Source organism: Podarcis raffonei, chromosome 4, assembly GCF_027172205.1.
Source record: "Podarcis raffonei isolate rPodRaf1 chromosome 4, rPodRaf1.pri, whole genome shotgun sequence".
NCBI classification, from domain to species: Eukaryota; Metazoa; Chordata; class Lepidosauria; order Squamata; family Lacertidae; genus Podarcis; species Podarcis raffonei.
In genome coordinates this window covers 85,432,447-85,453,863 of record NC_070605.1, presented here as the reverse complement: position 1 = coordinate 85,453,863, position 21,417 = coordinate 85,432,447, and the positions used below count along the sequence as shown (strand labels likewise).

The following is a 21,417-nucleotide window of genomic DNA, read 5'->3' as shown; positions in this document are numbered from 1 at the left end:
AACCTCAGTCCCCCATTAGAGTCTTTTAATGATTGAGGTGGAACATAAGGAATCAGACAGGGCTTAGCTTTGCTAGACAAGCCATGAGCTGTATACCATAGGCCAAACCTTGGTTACAACTTATGGTTTGTTAGTAGGAGTTAGTCACTTTATCTTACAAATACAGTAACTGTTGCTTTGGGTGCAAGTCAGATAGTTGTTTATTTCCTTGACATCTGATGGGAGGGCATTCCACAGGGCAGGTGCCACTACCGAGAAGGCCCTCTGCCTGGTTCCCTATAACCTCACTTCTTGCAGTGAGGGAACCACCGGAAGGCCCTCGGAGCAGGACCTCAGTGTATTAGTTCATGCTTATCAAAATTATAAATAAAAAGTATTGCTGACCCCCTCCCCTCCCCCCAAACAGTGACTAGGCATTCTGTTTTGGTGCCCACAACCCAGGTCCCAGGAGCCATTTGGCTCCTAGTTATTCTATCCCACTTTCAAACACTGCTCACTTTACATGTAATGGTCAAAACAATGGGAATTTTGTCTCATATTGCATGCCAGCTCTCCAGTATCGAACAAGCTGAAACAACATGGAATGGAATGTTTGACACTGGGACAAACATGAGTCAACCATAGGATGGGAATTACCATTGGCAGTTAGGGATGTTAAACTACTTTCAGAACACAAGGTTTATTTTGAGGTACATTTTACATCATTCTTACAAGTTTTCTGACCAGTCTTCATGTATTTATTTTTTCTTCCCCATTTTTCATTATACAGTGGTACCTCGGGTTACATACGCTTCAGGTTACATACGCTTCAGGTTACAGACTCCACTAACCCAGAAATAGTGCTTCAGGTTAAGAACTTTGCTTCAGGATGAGAACAGAAATCGTGCTCCAGGTTAAGAACAGTTTCAGGTTAAGTACGGACCTCCGGAACGAATTAAGTACTTAACCTGAGGTACCACTCTAAAATAAATTTGAAGCGGTTTACAAAAGAAAATACAACAAGTTAACAATAGAAACACTGTGAATGATTAAAATCAATTTTCTACATGAAAACCAAGAGTGCAATAAAAGAAACGGATACAGATTTAATCCACATACTAAAAGGTCTGTGAATTAATAATAATAATAAAGTTCCACTCATACACATGAAGCTTAACTGCAAGAATCCAGCCAACCTCTCTCTAGGGAGGGTTCCACAGGCTGGGTGCCACAATAGAAAATACCCTGCCTCACAGTCATGCTTCTGAATCTAGCGCATGGGTAGGCAAACTAAGGCCCGGGGGCCGGATCCGGCCCAATCGCCTTCTAATTCCGGCCCACGGATGGTCCAGGAATCAGCATGTTTTTACATGAGTATAATGTGTGCTTTTATTTAAAATGCATCTCTGGGTTATTTGTGGGGCCTGCCTGGTATTTTTACATGAGTAGAATGTGTGCTTTTATTTAAAAGACATCTCTGGGTTATTTGTGGGGCATAGGAATTCATTCTCCTTCCCCCAATGTAGTCTGGCCCCCCACAAGGTCTGAGGGACAGTGAACTGGACCCCTGCTGAAAAAGTTTGCTGACCCCTGATTTAGTGAGATGCATAGTGGGGCCTCCAACCCCAAGATGACATGGTATAGACAGGTTGATAGGGAAATAGGCAGTCCTTTAATATCCTGGTCTCAAACCATGTAATGCTTCATTTTGTGTGGCAGAGATTGATTGCCTCTTCAGTCATAACAGTCGTTTTGCCAGTTTTGTCTTTAAACAATAGCAATTATGGGGATATTTGTTTACAGGGTGGAATGATCAACTGGAATCGTCTCTTTCCTCCTTTACGCCATCGACGTAATGCCAACTATCAGGATAATCACCAGACAGAACCTGAGGTGCTACCTCCGGCTGAAGTTTCTGAAGAACAGGTAAGGATATGTGTGGTTGTGCTGGTGATGGGGAGAGCCAACATGGTTATGTGGCGTATTAGACAATTCTGCTTAATTAAGGTCACTTCCATAACTTTCCATGCTCCCTTCCTAGCAGCGTAGTACCCAATCAGAGAACAGAGAGTTGATTATGGGAGTTTTGCATTGTCTGTTCCCACTGTGGTTCCCGTCAGCCACATGGAGCAGGTTTTGCATAGCAGGTGTAGGACACAGAAGTGCGCGCACACAGCTGAACAACAAAAGGTACAATGGCCTTTCTTTCCTTTCTTACAAGCATTAGACTTGAACGTGTACAGGCCAAAGATTGGAATTGCATGAGACAATTTTAGGAGGAGTGGGAGCCGAGTAGCACTTGGACCCAGCGGAGACCATGGGTGGTGGGGTGGGGTGGGCGGGCTCACTGCTTGGTAGGTGGCCATTGGTGGAAAGAAAAGCAGGCCAGGAGCCAAATGGCAGTTGATGAGCTGGTGTGGGGGTTCCCTGACTCACCTGTCTCTCTGATTCATTTCTATAACTGCGTAAGAAAAAATGAAAATCAGGACTGTGACAAATACTGATCATTCTCTGTTCTTTAAAAGTACTCATGCCATCAGTCTGGAAATGTTGATTCATTTAGAAATTTGTTTTCTGATTTAAACATGTCCATTCCTTCATGCAAAGCAGCAGGCCCATCTAGATCTTAACAGCAACAGCACTCCCTGAATAACTGCAATTAAATGCACACGGTTCATCAAAAGCCAATGGCCCTTCTTCCTTTTGTTATGAGCATTGTAGCTGGAACTGTGCGTGTTAAAATGACAACTTTGTTTACAGCGGGTTTGGTTAAGGGCCTCGTTAAATGTTCTTTGGAAATACAGGTAGCACACCCATGACACATTTTTTAAAAGAGAAAAGGCATTCAGCGAGTCCTTATATAGTACCGTCCAACATGGTTTTACATTTGCTTCCAACTGAGAACTTGGATAATGACAGCTTTATTGTGATAAGGAAGTAGATTCCAAGCTGTGGATAACCTTATTTTAAACAGTGTTTCCTCCAATTTCAAGATTTTCGTACAGTGCATTTCTGAAACCAAATTCACATGTTCTCTTTTTGAGGCAATACACTTCTCTGATAGAATTGTAGCAGGGCTAGGCAACCCAAGGCCCGGGGGCTGAATCCAGCCCAATCGCCTTCTAAATCCGGCCCGCGGATGGTCCAGGAATCAGCGTGTTTTTACATGAGTATAATGTGTGCTTTTATTTAAAATGCATCTCTGGGTTATTTGTGGGGCATAAGAATTCATTTATTTTTACAGTGGTGCCTCGCAAGACGAAATTAATTCGTTCCGTGAGTCTTTTCGTCTTGCGATGTTTTTCGTCTTGCGAGGCACGGTCTGTCGCAACTGCGCCTCTTCAAGCGGCTTTAAGAAAAAAGCGAACAAACTCGCAAGACGTTTTTGTCTTGCGAAGCAAGCCCATAGGGAAAATCGTCTAGCGAAGCAACGCAAAAACCGAAAAACCCTTTTGTCTTGCGCGTTTTTCGTTTTGCGAGGCATTCGTCTTGCGGGGCACCACTGTATTTTTTTCTTCAAAGTATAGTCTGGCCCACCACATGGTCTGAGGGACGGTGGACCGGCCCCCTGCTGAAGAAATTTGCTGACCCCTGGGCTATAGCTTCAGTTTAAACCAGGGTGGGCGGGGGCAACCACTCCATGTGAAAATCTCACTGTCTCAGAACATAACACTTAAGAGAAAAGACCTGAAAACTAAGGCTGGGTTCTCACACTTTTCTGGTGGTGTGGTAACCACCTCAATGCCTCCCTTCCCTTGTTACTAACAGTGAAAAGCCCCAGATCACATTAGATAAGACCCCTCCTTTTCCCAGCATCAGCCTCCAGAAACCGGTTTAACACAGGCATGGACATTGGACAAGGAGCTACAGAGTGGTTTCTTCCCATGAGGCAGCCATTTACCTATTCTTAACCCTTTTTTAAAGCATGCAATTATCTTGGCTGCTTAGCTGAAATTCCAGATAAAGACCTCTTTTTGTCTCTTTCCTTTTCTGCAAGGTCGCACGGCTCATGGAAATGGGATTTTCCCGATTGGATGCTCTGGAAGCTTTGAGGGCTTCAAATAATGACCTTAACGTAGCCACCAACTTTCTGCTCCAGCACTGAGTGGTGCCTGCACGAAGGATTTGACTTTTCACGTTTGGTGTGCTGCCCAGAAGAAGACTTCAGCCATTTACTGGATAGACTTCTGAATGTCTAAATCCAGAAGAATAAGCTGACTCTTCACATGTGACATATCAGAGCAGAAATGATGGATGGGACTGGAAATATCAGACTCTTGAATGGTGATTTGTACTGGCCAGATTGCACTTGAAGAGTACTTTCAATCGTACAAATATTTATTTTGACAAATTCTGTGGTTTCCCTCCCCCCCAAAAAAACACCCAACAACAACACAAAATCAGCATAAAATATTTTACCATTCCTAATAACTAGGAACAGGAGGAAACAAAAAACCGTGTACTATGGCTCTTTTTGCAAAAAAATACAGGCTTTCCAATCTTGCATCACTTTCCTTTTTCTGATCTTTAACGTTTTTGAACATTTCTTTCATCTCCTTCATCACAGCTTTAAGAAATGTGAAGAATTACTTAGCCATGTGATTTCATTAAAGGGAGAGAGAGGACTGTGATGTTCTTGTTAAGAGGAGTCTGTTAACATTTCTGAAAAATGTTAATCTCCGTTCTACCTTTCTCAACCTTTAAGTCATCCATGTAGCTAAACAGGGATATTAAAAAAATTAAGAGCAATATTGGCAAGTCACAGTAGATTGACCATATACATCTAATAAAAAATGGTTATAATTCACTCAAAACATGGGAATAGGGGAAATAAAAATGAACTAGTTGGTAACATTGCACTCACCACATTTTTTTTCATAATATCTCAGGTGTCTAAGAAAACATGGATCAGGCATAGAACACTAGATAGAAATAATGTATTATTGGTATTCTGCTGGTGGGTTTTAACTGAAAATAGGTTGCACAGCAGACACAACTATTGTTGCCTCTTGTCACTTTTTAAAAGGGAAAGAAGAAGGGAGGGCAAGTACTGGATTAAAGATGAGTCCCTGTCTGAAAGGTTGAAGGCTACGCATGTTGGTATGTGCTTTGCTCTATCTCTTAACCAAGAAAGAAGTACCAGGGCTAAAGCTTATGCATTTTAGGTGGAATCTTTATGCATTTTAGGTGGCATCTTTGCATCCTAATGCCAGACAGATGAGAGCTACTTGTGATTACTCAGGAACTGTGTCCATCCTGCAAGGCATTGTTTTGTTTTCTGTGACTGAGTATTGGCATTCAGAGTACCGGTATGTTCTGTATGAGTCGCAGCGAATCTTGGCTCAAATCAGTCCACACCTAGGCTACATGTATGCACACTGTCTATGGGCTGGATCCAGATCAGATCGCCTTTATTGACCCGAGGGCTACATTCACCCTTGGCCAACCCTTGGCAGAAGTAGTTGTGACCACCCCGCGTTCCTGTCTGTAAATATGTGTAAATAGGTACACATCGCCCATCTCCTCGGCTGACCTGCACAAATCAACTGTAGAGAGTCTTGGCTCTCTCCATGCTCAACAAATGATCAATCTGATTGTGAGGAAAGGGGCAAATTGAATCCCCATCAAGGTGCTGGACTGGTTATAAATCTTTCTGCCCACTCAAGTGCTATGTCGACTTTTTTTCTTTTTGCCTTCATTACTTCCAAAATCTGTCGAGTCTTGGGGGAGGGGGTGGGCAAAAAAATTGCTTGGGTGGCCTAATACATTCACTGTGCCTGGGATTGATCACTCATGGCTTAGATTTACAAGTGCTTTTTAAATTGTTGACGTTAAGGTTCCGTGCCACCTTGAAGACAACTTATGCCATAATAAATTTGTTTGAATGCCACAGCGACTAATGCTGCTTCCCTTCTCAAATCTTCTTGAAATAGTAATTTTAAAAATGCCTATAATAGCCACATCATATCAGGGTTGGATGCAGAACTTTGAGCCATAATTGATTAATATTTCTGGGTAGCCTTTTAACCAATTAAAGCCTTCTGTATCCCAGTCACAGTTAAACAAAAATATGAATATTACAATTCTTAGCATAGAATGAAAACTGTGAAAACAGCAGCAAAGAATGCCTGCACCCCCTCCTTTCAAATAAGCCTGCATGGTGTTTCTCTTGTTTTTCAGATACTGCGGTTTGTCGACTGTACATCGTTATCTTGGTGATCTTTCAGGTTTCAATGACTGCTGCTTGCAGTCTCCTGTGTAGTTATGGCATATCTAATTTCAGGATCACACTTTTTAGGGTGTGTGTTTTGCTGAAAAAGATTTATAGCAAAAGTAACATTTGTAAAAGCAAGTGAGAAAAAATATATATCAACTGTTCAGAAAACACCCATCAACAATCTTACTTGTAATTTATCGTACGGCAATTGGTTTTAACGGACCACTATAGGGATTTCTTGATTAAAATGTTTTTATTATTTTATTTGAAGATTTTTCAGTTACCAAAGAACAATAAGCAATAAGAACAAAAAGCAATGTTTCATTTCTTTAACCATTTGTTTCCAGTTTAACCCACATTTGCTTACATTCTCTTTCTGAATGAGCAGAATCAAATCAAATCTGATCTATAATATTGCTCACTCTTGCTGTGGGAGTGAGGAAAAGATTGTACACATATTTTCTAGAGCTGGTTTTCTTTCTGGGAAGAAGAAAAATAGAGACTGCAATAAAACAAAGAAATGTTTCATATTTTTCATTTAACTTACCACACTCATAAAAATTCCATAACTGTGAAATGCTTATGCTTAATGAAAAACAACAAGGGAAAAGAGTTTAAAAGCATGGTGATCACATACATCTACAATCATATATAGTTGAAGTAACTGTACACTGTTCACAGGAGGTTTTGTTTTGCCAAATCAGGAATAGTGAATTGTACCTTTATAGAGTAGCCATCTTCTGAACCAGCCACAGATTTCTGTGTAAGAATTTCATACTGAACAGCAGGTACTTACTTGTTTCCGCTTATCAGGTATACCATATTAATGTATTGCTGGGCTGGACCAGAAGTCCATTGAAAGGGGGAAATTACAGCCCTCCCAAATCACTCTCTCGGCAAATAGGACTACTCACCTGAGCAAGTGACAGAGCCATTTGGGAAGTCCCAGTTACCTGGAGTGAGGCTGAAGAACAATGCTAGTCAAATAGGGATAATGCAGACTGTGAGGCCACTGATGTCTGCTTGCTTTTGGCTTGGAATCGGGATACAGTTGGGCAAGTTTGAATCCTATGAAGCACCTGGGAAACTCTTGTGTTAAAAGGTGGTAGATGAATGCATTAAATGAATGGAAATATTGGGCCACAGGACATTACAAGTAGGATTTCATGTGTTTTTCAAATTGTCATTAATGGGTCCAGTAAACATTTAGCAATTTTCTTTCTTTCAAAACTGGGTCTGATGAAGAAGTTTTAAATTGCCCTTTTTCCCACAAGGCAGAAATCCCTAGGGTTGCCTTTTCCATTGCTAATTTATGGGGCCACGAGCAAAAGTGGAAAATGCCAAAGCAGCAGAAGAGACATCTAGACCCGCAATGGCACACATCCAAATTGCAAAACTACTGTTACTGTCTGAATTATGCTTCTGGATAGAACTCTTCCTCACCCATCATCTGAGCTGCTGAGCATTTTCAGATACGTGTGTTTGGTTTACTTAGAAGCATACGCCCAAATCCCCCCTTCCTACATACGTAACTAATATGTAAACATTATTTCCAGTACAAACCAAGGAAGAAAATGGATAAGTTGGCTAATTTAACTAGGCATGTCTCAGGGAGCAACCTATTTATTTTCCCAGGTCACATCTTCATAGGGATTTGTAGTGAAGCACAGAACGTTGAACATGTATGAGAAGATCTCATGCCTTTAGTTGTATTACTGATGGGAGCCAATCAGCTGCTGGCTGCCATAAGTTTATAACCCATTATCTAAATATTGGAGCAATCTGGCTGTAAATGGAAAAAGAATCCCATCTTCTAACCACAGATAAGTTTCTTTAATTTTTTAATTCAAATTAAATAAACTACCAATGATGAGAAAACAAGATTACACAAGGAGACAATGTATACTGCAGTACCAACAGGAGATTCCACAAAATGAAGAGTACATTTTAGAGACTCGCAGTAGAAAATGTGAACAGACTCCATGGAAGAATATTGTTTGAGTTAAATGTGGGTGATTGTCAAAGTTCTCCTTGTGGTGATTCGTCTGTGAACTTATTCTTACATGCACTTTGCTACGTTGGTCTGTCATCAGCATAAAACATTTCATAAAGGAACTCGCATTGCAATAACAGCATAGAATCCTGTTTTATTTTTCAAAATGTAACGCTCACTCCAAGACTGCCACTAAGAGGTGTGTGAGAGTGAAAGAAAGAAGAAGTAGGAAGGAAGGCTGGTTCTAAGATGGTACAGAATATATGACTAAAGGATGAGGAGGTGTGGGAAATACTGTGTTTGAGGACTAGATCTGAGACTGAAAGTGTCAAAGTAAATGGTATTGGAGTCTTTTTCTTAAATAGTCATTATTGCTTTTTAAAAAAAATACAAGAATGACAGGGTAACAGGAAAGTACGGTACTTTAAAAGTTGTGAGTTTCCCCCAATATTACAGTGTACTAACAAAGTAAGACTTCCCCCCCAAAAAAAAAGTAGAGAGAAAAAATCTGGCATGAAATCCTACCAACCCAATGTGTAGTAAGACTGAAGCACTTGCTAATACAAACTTACTGTGTGTGCACACATATGTATGTATACAGTATGTATTCCTTTGCCAAACCCCTTCCCCCAATCCCTCCCCCCTTGACACTTGACAAACCTGTCTTTACACTTCAAACCACCCCCCGCTGCCACCCTTGTTATTTCCTCCCAGCTCGTCCAAACCTCCCCTCCCACAGCTTGGTCTAATAATTATTGTTTTTATTTATTAAATTAATATACCACCCTTCATCTGAGGAGCACAGGCATAGAAATACAAAAATACGTATCATCATAAAACCATCACGCGCGCACACAGTTTAAAAGGCCATAGATTGTTTAACACCTGGGAAAGGAGGGGTGGTGCCTAAAGATACGTGACAAAGGGGCTAGGCAAGCCACCCTAGAGAGAGCATTCCACAAGCGAGGAGCCACCACAGAAGAGGCCCGTTCTCGTGTTGCCACCCTCCGGACCTCTCGTGGAGGAGGCACATGAAAAATGGGCTCAGGTGATTAATGCAGGGTCAGGGCAGTTTACTGTATTTTTCGCTCCATAAGGCACACCGGACCATAAGGCACACCTAGTTTTTAGAGGGGGAAATGAAGGGGGGGAAATGATTTCTCCCCCCCCCAGCCCCAAAGAGCAGTCCGCTTCTCCCAGAGCTTCTTGGGCTGCCAGGGAAGCCCGGGTCCCCCCCCAACCCCAAAAAGCAAAGAAGCCAAGACAACGAGCAGGATCCATCCCGCTCGCTCTCTTGGTCTCTGCCATAGCCACGCGTAGCCTCTCCAGCCGGGAGAGGCTGCGCGCAGCTAAGGAAGGTGAGCCATAAGGAAGCCGCTCCATAAGACGCACACACATTTCCCCTTTTTAGGAGGGAAAAAGTGCGTCTTCTGGAGTGAAAAATATGGTATATGGGGGAGGGGCTGTTCCTGAGGTATTGCGGTCCATTTAAGGCTTCATAGGTCAAAGTTTTTGAGTTTGTTTGAAACTTCAAACCTCAATTTCTTATCACTACTGCTGGATTCTCTTAAATAGGGCTATGTTTAAAACTTGTCATTGAGGTTTTCATACCTTTTTTGTAAACTCCAGGAAGCATTTTCCGCCCTGCTCTTGAGCTTGTTTGATATCACTTAAAATCTTATAATTTCTTTATTTCCTTCTGAGGAAACTGATTAGTTCAGTGAAACGGGTTTTGTGGCCGGCATCTCGTGAAGTCTTTGTTTAGTTCTAGTTTATTTTTTGATTTTTTTTTATTCTATAGTTGATTACTTCTCGTTTCAGGGATTTTCATGGCGAGCAACCTGGCTGCTGAATTCTGCGCCAGCTGCAGTTTCCAAACTGTCATCAGAGGTAGCCCCACGTCTAACACATTGCAGTAATCTAATCTAGAGGTTACCAGAGCATAGGTGACAGAAATTAGGCTATTCCTGTCCAGAGAGGGGCAAAGCTGGGCCGCCACCCAAAACTGATGGAACACCACCGAGGCCACCTGAGTCTCCAGCAACAGCAATGAACCCCCCCCCCAAAAAAAGCTGTGTACCTGCTCCTTCAGAGGGTGTGTAACCCCATCAAGAGCAGGCAATATCCTATCTGTTCGGTCTAGGCAACCGCCCACCAACAGTGTCTCAGTCTCATCTCAGTTGAGCTGCAGTTTGTTTTTATCCACCATTCAGCATATAACAAGTCCTTAAATATCCGAAAGCATAATAAAGGGCAAACCATACACTAATTAAAAATATCCACTGCGTTGCCTACTATTCAGTACAAAGCCAGAGACCAACACATCAAATTTCCTTCAATGCCACTAGAGGTCAGCATTTCACAAATTCCTACAGCAGCACAAGAGAAGCTTGCTACCTTTTCACTTACCTTGAGGACAACTATGGATAACTTAAGGACCTGTGGAGAGAATGGCATTTGATTATCTACATGCATTAAAGTAGTTGCAACTTCACAGATCCTAGGTGTTGTTTTCTTTCAATGCATGCCAACAATTTTTTACAGAGGCCCCCAAAGGGTGGCTGGGAGTGGAATAGTCAAATGTGAGTACCTACTGAAAAGTCGAGATTGATTTGCATTTATATCCCACCCATTTTTATCCCAAAGAGCTCAGGGTAGTGTATTGTTTCATATAGGCACACAGCATTTTTCTTCTTCACAACTCGGGCGTATGAGATCAGGCGCCTTTGAGCTAGTGACTGCCCCAAGGTTACCCTGGGAGCTCCACAGTCCGGACATAAACAGAAGAAATCACATGAAGCTCATTGCAGGCTTGTGTACAAACTATGCCTTGGATACAGAAAGCCCTTATATCAGCACAAGCCCAGTGCGGTGTGACTCAGCCCTGCCTTAGAAGAAATAAAGAGAGGAACTAAATATAGCTTCTAATCCTTAGATAACTCGTCTCATGGCTTCTCTTCCCCTTGGTTGGTGGAGTATGGCTCCAGTCTCTCAGTGAGCAGTCTTCTGAATTTAATGGCTAAATCATAGAATTGTAGAGTTGGAAGAGACCGTGAGGATCATCTAGTCATCATCTAGCAACACAGGAATCCTGCCCATAGCTGTCCCTAGGTGGGCTCGAACCAACAGCCTTCCAGTTATTAACAGCCAGATGCACTCACTGTACCATATGTCTACAGACACAATTGCAGGGATAATTTGTATAAGAAAAAGAGGTAAAGGTAAAGGGACCCCTGACCATTAGGTCCAGTTGTGGCCGACTCTGGGGTTGCAGTGCTCATCTCGCTTTATTGGCTGAGGGAGCCAGTGTACAGCTTCCGGGTCATATCGCCAGCATGACTAAGCCGCTTCTGGGAAACCAGAGCAGCGCACGGAAACGCCGTTTACCTTCCCGCCAGAGTGGTACCTATTTATCTACTTGCACTTCGATGTGCTTTCAAACTGCTAGGTTGGCAGGAGCAGGGACCGAGCAACGGGAGCTCTCCCCGTCGCGGGGATTTGAACCACCAACCTTCTGATTGGCAAGTCCTAGGCTCTGTGGTTTAACCCACAGTGCCACCCGTGTCCCAGAAAGAAAGAAAGAAAGAAAGAAAGAAAGAAAGAAAGAGAGGTGCTGGGGCTTTAATCTGCCTAGGAAACCTTGCCCTCCAATCCCAGATATTCAGAGGCTGCTGGTGTGAACGGTGCTGTGTATTTTACAGATACTGTATTGTGGAGAAGTGGTGGAGGAATTCGCTATACAGAATTTGGCTTGCAGGCAGAGGACAAGCCCAAGGAAGGAGGAGTGAGCCTCACTGAAATCAGCCAATTTCAGGGCCCCCTCTCCTACATTACCTTGGCACAGGAATGCATGTTAAAGCTCTGTGTCCAAGCAGGTTTTTTGTTTTCTTCCCCTAATGCTTTCTGTGGGAAACCCCACATTTTACTACTGAACTGGAGTAAATAGCAATGGACTGCAAGTTACCCTGGGAGACTGAGGCACTGCATCATATGGCAAGCAGGAGACCAATGTGAAGGTGGAACTGCTCCCGGCTTGTTTTGATTTTCCTTCTGCATTGCATCCCCCACTTTGTATTAAATGGTGAGCCTGTGGGCGGGGGTTGGCAGGGACTGTCTTGTCTTTTTTTATCATTAAGCACTTTATTGAATAGTCACCATACTTTTAGGTTGAATACTGTATACAGGTTCTTTGGAACGGTTCTATCAATAAAATATCAGTTCTTTGGAGAAAGCCACTGCCTTGTGGGGCTCTGCATCCAGAACCAGCTAACTGTCCCACTAACCACACAGGGGAAGGAGTCTTATCTTCATGCTTTCTCATACACTCTGGTGCAGATAACATTGTTCATTTCACACTACGCAACACCAGCCACCTTCCTGATGGCAAAGCCCACACCAAGTTCTTTCATATAGTCATCAAATTTTTCAGTGGAAACAAGCTTCCAAGTTCCCAAAAATTGTTCGCACATGGTGTAGGATTAACTAAGTCTCCTGAGGAACTTCTTACAAGTTTAACTAAGCACCACAAAGAGCACAGCACCTGACTGTCTTGTCTTTTAATGTCTGTGCAGCACTTAGAAACTGTTAGCAGCTTCCTAAGTGTTAAAAAGCCACATGTCTACCGAGACAGTATCTAGTGCAGCTCACAGAAAGCAACAGAGGCAGCTTTCCCCAGCGAGGAAAAGTTTCATCCTATTGATTATTGCCTATTAACATTTTTGTTAAAACGTTAGCCTCTGTGGATGCATAAGGGGGGAAAATCATCTCTTATCTCTTTCCCTTTCCCTCTCTCTCTCCCCGGGACATTCACACACAGACATTACTTTGCTCTCTCTCTCTTAAAACATTCTCCCCCAAAGACCCAACGTTCCCTGGCCTCATGCGCTCTCATAGCATCGTTTTCCTCAAAGGCTATAGAGAGCAATTCTTAAACGGGCTCTTGTGCTGCTTTTCACAAAGCTGGCGTCATTCATCCTCTCTGTTGTGCTGTCTCAATGCTGTGGATGACTATGCTCACGAGAAACTGCTCTGTGGGAATAGCCCTCCTCCTGCCACACGGCTTTTGTGGAAAACCCCTCTGAGGCATGCAGGGTTTGTGTACTTTCCCTTGCTGATGAGGCTGGAGGCTGAGACTGTGGTGCAACCGATAAGAGAATATGAACTAGGAAAACCCAAAAGTCATCTTATGCATGAATTTACTGTGTGACCTTTAGGCAAAAAGAAGTTGAACTATAGTAACAGTGCTCTTTTTCTAGAAAAAGAGGTGCCAGAACTCACCATGAATTGCCTCCCTTATTCTCTAATAATGGCAATGGTGCCCACCAGAGATGGCCGGAACTGAGTTCCAGCTGAAAAAAAGCACTGTATTATTATTATTATTATTATTATTATTATTATTATTATTATTACTATTGCTTGTTTGCTCACCATCCCAACCCTGGGTGGAAATTCGTGTGGGTGGGCTGTATTGTTTTCCTCATATGCATTGTTATCCTGTCATTCCCTCAGCTGCTATTAACTCGAAATGGTAACAACATACAGGTACACAGTATGTATGGCATTTAAAAAAGGCACCTCTGCTATTTCTGCAAAACAGGCACATTAGTTTACTAGGTACCAGAAAAAGGGGGATTGTCTCTAGCAAAGAGATGGCGTATATGTGCTCTGTTGGGCATTAATTCAATACAAAGTCAATAGCTGTGGTGCATAGACTAAGGTTGGTTGCTCAATTGTACGAGTCTATACATGTCCGCTTGGAAGAAAGTCCCTACAAACTGAGCAAAACGTACTCCCAGGCAATTCTGTAAAGGATTGTATTATAAACTGCACTGAAATAAACAGGATATAAGAGGTTTTAACTGCATGCAGGGCTGTAGCCCATATAGGCACTGAGCCTTTTAAATGGGTATGCATCCCCATGGACTGTTTGTTTTGTGTTTCAGTCTGAAGTTCTCTGAAATGCACTTTTTATGTGCTGATTTCCTTAAAATAAAGCTCTTAGTGTACATCACAGACTGATACCATGGGCAAGACATGTCAGGGCAGAATTATTGCTTCTCTTACATAGCAGGTTTTAAATGTTTTAAGAGTGCAGCTTTACTTAGGCGATAAACTTTTATAATGAGTCTGGAGCGCACCTTACAAAAAAAAGTAGTGGCTTTATTTTTAATCTCTCTGCCTGTTTATTAGAAATGTGTTTTGGTTTATCAGAGCAGTGCAGGAGGGAGAGCAAGGAACCATTCCACCTTAAGAATCATAAAATGGTCTCATGTGCAGTCAGAGTCTATAAATGTTAAGTATACTTAATTTACAAACTGAAAACATAATGCACATCAGAGCTTTTCTGATCAGTGCTCATGGCAGGAGGCTCCGTCATACTTTCATAAATCCATTTCTTGCTTTGTCTCTAATGGCAGGCATTTCTGATTTCCCCTGCGTGATGCTTAGCCAGGTTTTCTTAAATAAGGGAGCAGGGGAAATGGCTCTATATTTTAATTTTCTCTCTTCAAAATGGAGTGTGGGTGTGTGCAGAAGTCACACTTTTAATAGGACCACTTTCTAACAGCAAATGATTTATAAATCTGTATTGGAATGAAATGGAATACCAGTCCAGAACAATGAATTAATTACAAGAGGACAAAATCTCAGGGCAGCTGTTCAGTGAACCACAGAAATGGCCATCAAAATAAGAAGGGCGATTCATTCTTTCTCCCATGACAGTAATTTACAATGAAGGTAGATGACTTGCTCTTTTATCCATACTGCCAGGTGTGCAGTGTTGAATGGCCAGTTACATCTACTGGAAAGGGAAATATACGATTATTAAAAAGCAGATGCATTATTAGGGTCAGCCTTCGGGCTTGTTGAGCTGAAGAAGGCACCAAGCTGATGCCTGATGGCTCAGTGTTTGTTTTGGCACACTGCTGTGAACCTGGGCAGACAGAAAGACAGAAAAAAGCAGAAAGCAGTAAATGAATTTAATCTTCTTTTCAAAGTTCTACAGGTCGGATACTAATTTACAAAAATGAACCTCTGTCAATTAATCTGAATGTTTTATTAAAATAAGTGTTCTGAGTTTGATAAGTATCCCACAGCCCTCTAATCCTTACATCAAGGCAGGCTGGTGGATTTGTTGTTATTTAGTCGTTTAGTTGTGTCCGACTCTTCGTGACCCCCTGGACCAGAGCACGCCAGGCACTCCTGTCTTCCACTGCCTCCCGCAGTTTGGTCAAACTCATGCTGGTAGCTTCGAGAACACTGTCCAACCATCTCGTCCTCTGTTGTCCCCTTCTCCTTGTGCCCTCCATCTTTCCCAACATCAGGGTCTTTTCCAGGGAGTCTTCTCTTCTCATGAGGTGGCCAAAGTATTGGAGCCTCAGCTTCACGATCTGTCCTTCCAGTGAGCACTCAGGGCTGATTTCCTTCAGAATGGATAGGTTTGATCTTCTTGCAGTCCATAGGACTCTCAAGAGTCTCCCCCAGCACCATAATTCAAAAGCATCAATTCTTTGGCGACCAGCCTTCTTTATGGTCCAGCTCTCACTTCCATACATCACTACCGGGAAAACCATAGCTTTAAGTATACGGACCTTTGTTGGCAAGGTGATGTCTCTGCTTTTTAAGAGGCTGGGGGATAGACTTCTTATTAATATTCCTATTCATTTATTATTGCATTTATATCCCACCTTTCCTACAAGGAACTCAAGGTGGCATTCATAGTTCTCCTCTTGCCCCATGTTATCCTCACAGCAATCCTCTGAGCAGGGCTGGCCCAGGACGTTTTGTCGCTTGAGGCAAAATAGAAAATGCGTCATTGTCCCCCCTCCCTTATGCTGCCACCACACCTGACTTGACTGGAAGTGGCCTGGAGATGCCCCAGGCAAAAGGGGAGAGAAAAGGCCAGAGAGGAGCAGGTGGAGGTGTGTGTCTGTGGCGGAGGTGGAGGGGGGATAGGGGACAATACAGGAGGCAGCAGGTGGCAAATTCCTTGGGGGCCCATATCTGCTGCTCCTCCCAGCAGCCCCCAGCCTGCTGCCTAAGGCGACTGCCTCACCAAGTTTCATGGAGGACCTGAAACCTTGTCTCCCAAGTCTTTCACCTTCTGCCTTAAACCTTGCAGATCAAGTTCTACCACTGACTGGAATGCACCGTCAGACGCAGAATTTAAAAGGCTTGTGCTTTTCTGGACATGTCGAAACAACGGCGGGGTGAGGGAATTGCGTGTTAAACTGGTCAGATAGACTTTAAATTTCCATGGATAACTTTTTATACTTGGTTGCAATCAATGCACAGAACTAAAGACTATATTTCTAATTGCAGGAGAAGGGATAAAACATTTTCTGGTGTTTTACTTTTGATATATGCCTTTTCTCTTCAATGGGTACGTGTGTATAGCACAGCGTGCGAGTAATTTTTGGCCCTCAACTACAACTCCTATTATCCATTGCCATTTGCCGTGCTTGCTGGAGCTGATGGGAATTGTAGTTGTTTTTGTTTTTATTAGGTGTTTTATGGTTTTATATCTTGATTTTATTCTGTGAACCGCCCTGAGACCCCCGTGTATAGGGTGGAATATAAATTCAATTAACAACAACAACATCAAGGGGGATAAATGTTTCCCACCCTTCGCATATAGGATAGCAGACTATATTATCTCTAGAAGTACACACGGTTGACGAATAAAATACTGCTGTGAAGAAAGATACAATGGCAATGCTTAATAGGTAAAGGGACCCCTGACCATTAGGTCCAGTTGTGACCGACTCTGGGGTTGCGGCGCTCATCTCGCTTTATTGGCTGAGGGAGCCGGCGTACAGCTTCCGGGTCATGTGGCCAGCATGACTAAGCCGCTTCTGGCGAACCAGAGCAGTTCACGGTAACGCCGTTTACCTTCCCGCCAGAGTGGTACCTATTTATCTACTTGCACTTTGACGTGCTTTCAAACTGCTAGGTTGGCAGGAGCAGGGACCGAGCAACAGGAGCTCACCCCGTCGCAGGGATTCAAACCGCCAGCCTTCTGATTGGCAAGTCCTAGGCTCTGTGGTTTAACCCACAGCGCCACCCGCGTCCCTAAACGGCAATGGTTAAAAGCCTACTATTTTTGTGCAAGGGAGGAAGATGAAGACCCATCTCATCCAAGGATCGCTAGCCACCACTGCTAGCTGGAGCACCATTCAGAAAAAAACTCCCAAGGAAAGGAAATAAGAGTCTGATTCCCAGATCAATTATTCACCACCAGCAGTACTACCCTGTAGCCTACTTACAATCCCAACAGTATAATGTGAGACGAGTACTTGCAGAAGACGCAGTAGCAACTTCTGCAAGCAGGGATATCTCACAGAAGTCGCTGCCATGTATTCTGTAAATTTCACTGATATTACACGGCTCAGATGAGGCCTCCATGTCAGCGGGAGCCATCCTCAGGCAGCTGCCAGGGCCCAATACACCAGCCTCTTAACCCTGTTTGATGTAACAAGAGTAATTATTTTAAAAACCACTTAAGGATCCAAGTAAATCATTTTTTTATAATCTCAGAAGGCTATGGTGAGACTACAGAAAATTAAAATTAACCACTGTTTTAGATACGGAAAATCTTTAGGGCATATTTGGTACACAGTTATTGTACTGAATGGAGACAAGTACAATAATTTAAAATGAAGATACTTTCCAGCCTTCTGGGATAGCGTTTATATCATTCTTAACATTTAGATTCAGGATGCAGTTAGGAAATTGTTATGAGAATTGTGCTTATTCCATCGTCGAGAATATTTTGGACAAAATGGCCACACATTTTCAAAGCCAGGGAGAAGTGGGTGGTGATGACTGGAACAATTTATCAGAAAATATATTAGAAAAATCAATAGGAAGGCATCTGTTCCTGGTACCTTTCCACCTCTCAATTACCTAATTGCTCCCGATACAATACTTTTGAGAGCTCAATCAAGGCATCCAGCCAGCTGCTTAAGTGGTTGGGAAACTGAGGACAAATTAATCTGTTCTAGCTCATTTTAAAAGCATTTGCTGCAGCCCATTTTATTGCACCCCTTCTTAGCATCTATTGCAAAAAGCACCTCTCGTTAGGCTAAATGCCTTGGAAACTCATGTTCTTGCTGTCTAGTGCACAAACAACACATTAGCTCAGGAAAGGTGTGTTTCCAAACATGAGATTGGGGAGCATTTGTAGGAAAGAGAGATACCATGTAGATACTTATCCATCCTTTCCCTGTGCAATCTATTTCTCCACCCACCCAGTCTGGACTTATTTCTAGGCTAAGAGGTGATTGTGTGCATGGGGCTATTAATAAGAAAGAAAGAAAGCCAGAGGTTTATGGGGGAGAATTTAGATAGGCTAGTTAGAATGCCAAAGTATATGTAAGCCCGGCCCTACCATTGGGCAGCAGATGCTGGAGGATAGGGATAGGCTGCAAGGTTTTGCATGCACTGTGTGAAATACTATAAAACCTTGTGAACCCTGTTAAGAGAGACAGTAGCAGGATGTGTGCATACCATGAACAATGCTGCATCATACAGTGGTACCTCGGGTTAAGTACTTTATTCGTTCCGGAGGTCCGTTTTTAACCTGAAACTGTTCTTAACCTGAAGCACCACTTTAGCTAATGGGGCCTCCTGCTGCCGCCGCGCCACCGGAGCACAATTTCTGTTCTCATCCTGAAGCAAAGTTCTTAACCTGAAGCACTATTTCTGGGTTAGTGGAGTCTGTAACCTGAAGCGTATGTAACCCAAGGTACCACTGTACTATCTTCAGCTCTTACAAAAAAACCTCCTATTTTAAGATTGAGAGAGGCTGATCAAACAAGGAGATTGAGAAGTGGAAGCATGCTAGGAGAAGAGCTCATAGTCAAGGAGTGGAAGGGCAAAAGAAGCCCTGAGGAGGAGGAGAGATTTATCAGTATTCTAATGTTTGTGTTCATAGTAATTTAAAATGTGTTAAAAACAGCATGAAAACTTAAGAGACAACTGTGGTTTGAAATAACTTGGTGAAAAAGAATAAAGAGACTGCATATTATGTTACACACCACCCTAATCTTCAGGGGTTCCTGACACAAACCTAGGGTTTGTGTTTCCTTTGGAAATGAGGCACAGCAGAGATTGTGGTGTCTTTACTATCTATCTATCTATCTATCTATTGCTCATGTCTACAACCTGAGCCTGTGATGGAGGGGCTCACAGCATTAACACTCCAAAGGGGCCCCTTTTCTCCCATTGCTGCAGCCTGGGATTCAAAAAGACATCAGTCATGGCTCTGACACTCCACAGCTTGCTGAATTTTTACTGGCTTTTCTCTCTCCAGCTCACATCATTCCCAAATTGCAATCCTAAACTTTCCACCATACGTTGGTTCTTCTATCTCAGAGCTCAGACATGGGCTTCCCTCATTTGCTGGCCGGAACAGAGTCTTTGCTTTGCTGATATCCCACCTCCCTGTCTTTGTTCTCTCTTAATGGCCCATCTCTCAGGCGATCTCCTGAACACGGGAAATTGGTTTCACCTGTGTTTTAACACTTTGCTAAATCCAGTGCTTGCACCTAAGAATTAGAAGTTGAGTCCAGGCACCCCAAAAACTCATAACACCAGCAACAGTACAGTAGATAGTGGGTTTTTCCTACTGCAAAGGAATCTATTTAATCACTTTTATTTTTCCCCATATACACCTGGGTTGAGAGCTTGATTTATTTATTTAATTAATTAGGTAGGGGAATAGATTAGTTCTTCTGTTCTTGCTTTTTGAGCCTCATCCTATGTATCAGCTTAGTTTACCCACATAAAACCAGAAGGACTTGTTTTGTTTAAGAATACCATTGCTTTCTTAGGGATGGGCTTGATTATTTTACTAGATGTTGGGATGGGCTTGGCTATATGGTAGTTAAACATGATCCAAGCAATGGTGTGTTTAATTTTTGTTGCTTTTTTCAGTTTCTCCATAACTTGTCATAATTGTGCGCTTCCTTCTTTTGTTTTTGAGCAGAAGTAGGAAGCGACATTCTGCAGTGATGCCCACGGTGGATATGGATACCAATATCTAATGTCCAGAATCTGTCTCCATTTTCTACAAGTAAAAATATTATACAGTTTACTGTAAAGATACTGGTCTTCTGCTATTTTATGTGAAGTACTTGTATGCTGTGCAAAGCAAAAGCATCAAAACCATGCTGAATATGTATTTCAGCACCTGGCTTATTGTGTTTTTATAACTTCCGGCTGTAAAAATATATGAAATGTATTGACACATAAAAATTGTTTGACCCATATGTACTTTGTAATTTCAGTTTATTGTCTTAAAAAAAAATCCCTTCCTCCTGCATTTCCTGGATGGTATTGTAATAGGCAGACCTGGCTTCATATGTTGGCTAATTTCTGGTAGAAACTGAGTGCCTGTTTGTTAGATTCTTGCAAATTATGCTAGACAAGGTGGACCTTAGCCTGATTCAATAAAGCAGTTATTAAGCGAGAATGAGACGTAGGAAGTTACCTTAATAATTCAGATCATTGGTCCATCTAGCATGGAGTCCAGCATATGAAGGACCACATGTTCCCCATTCTTGGTGTATATAGACTGGTCTTTGCAGTTGCACAAATATTCTAATTGCAGAAATTTTAGCATATGTACTGAGTAGATTTCTAAGCATATGTACTCAGGAGTGAGTAGAGAAGGGCTATAACTCAGTGGTAAAGCACCTGCTTTGCATGCAAAAGGTCCTAACTTCTATCCTTGACTTATCCAGGTAGGGCTGGAAATGTCTGCTGCTTGAAACCCTGAAGTCCCACTTCTAGTCTGTGAAAACAATACTACGCTAGATAGACGAATGGTCTGACTATAATGGTCTTTTCTATGTTCCTAGTAAGCGACCTAACAATTACAGCTTTGTTTGCTGTGATCCTTAGATGTCGGAACACAGAAAATTGTGTTCTGTTTCTTTGAAGAAGTCTTGAGGCAAGTGTATAAGCTTATAGGCAGCTTTTCAATCAGATGAACTGTTGGTACCGACTCAGTATAAATTAACTGTGTTCCTAAGTGGTTCTGAAATGCTTTAACGAAAGCAAAACAAAATCTCATATGGCTTAGGACCAGTGTGCCTCAAGGACTTGTAACCACATAAATTGATCTGGCCCTCAGGGTAGTTTTTTTGCATGCCACTACTATCCAAGACAAGACAGGTGCTGACATGCGATACGGGGCCTTTTCAATAGTGGCCTCCTGTCTTTGAAA

General features: G+C 42.5%; 1 protein-coding gene across 1 annotated transcript in view; it reads left to right on the top strand.

Annotated features, from left to right (window-relative positions):
- The window catches only part of UBAC2 (UBA domain containing 2), a 77,951-nt gene extending 73,635 nt beyond the window's left edge, over nucleotides 1–4,316 (top strand). The window contains exons 8-9 of the mRNA XM_053384535.1: nucleotides 1,783–1,905; nucleotides 3,977–4,316. Coding sequence (XP_053240510.1) covers nucleotides 1,783–1,905; nucleotides 3,977–4,084 — 231 coding nt within the window. The 3' untranslated portion in view covers nucleotides 4,085–4,316. The remainder of the gene's footprint in view (nucleotides 1–1,782; nucleotides 1,906–3,976) is intronic.
- Nucleotides 4,317–21,417: the final 17,101 nt, after the last annotated feature.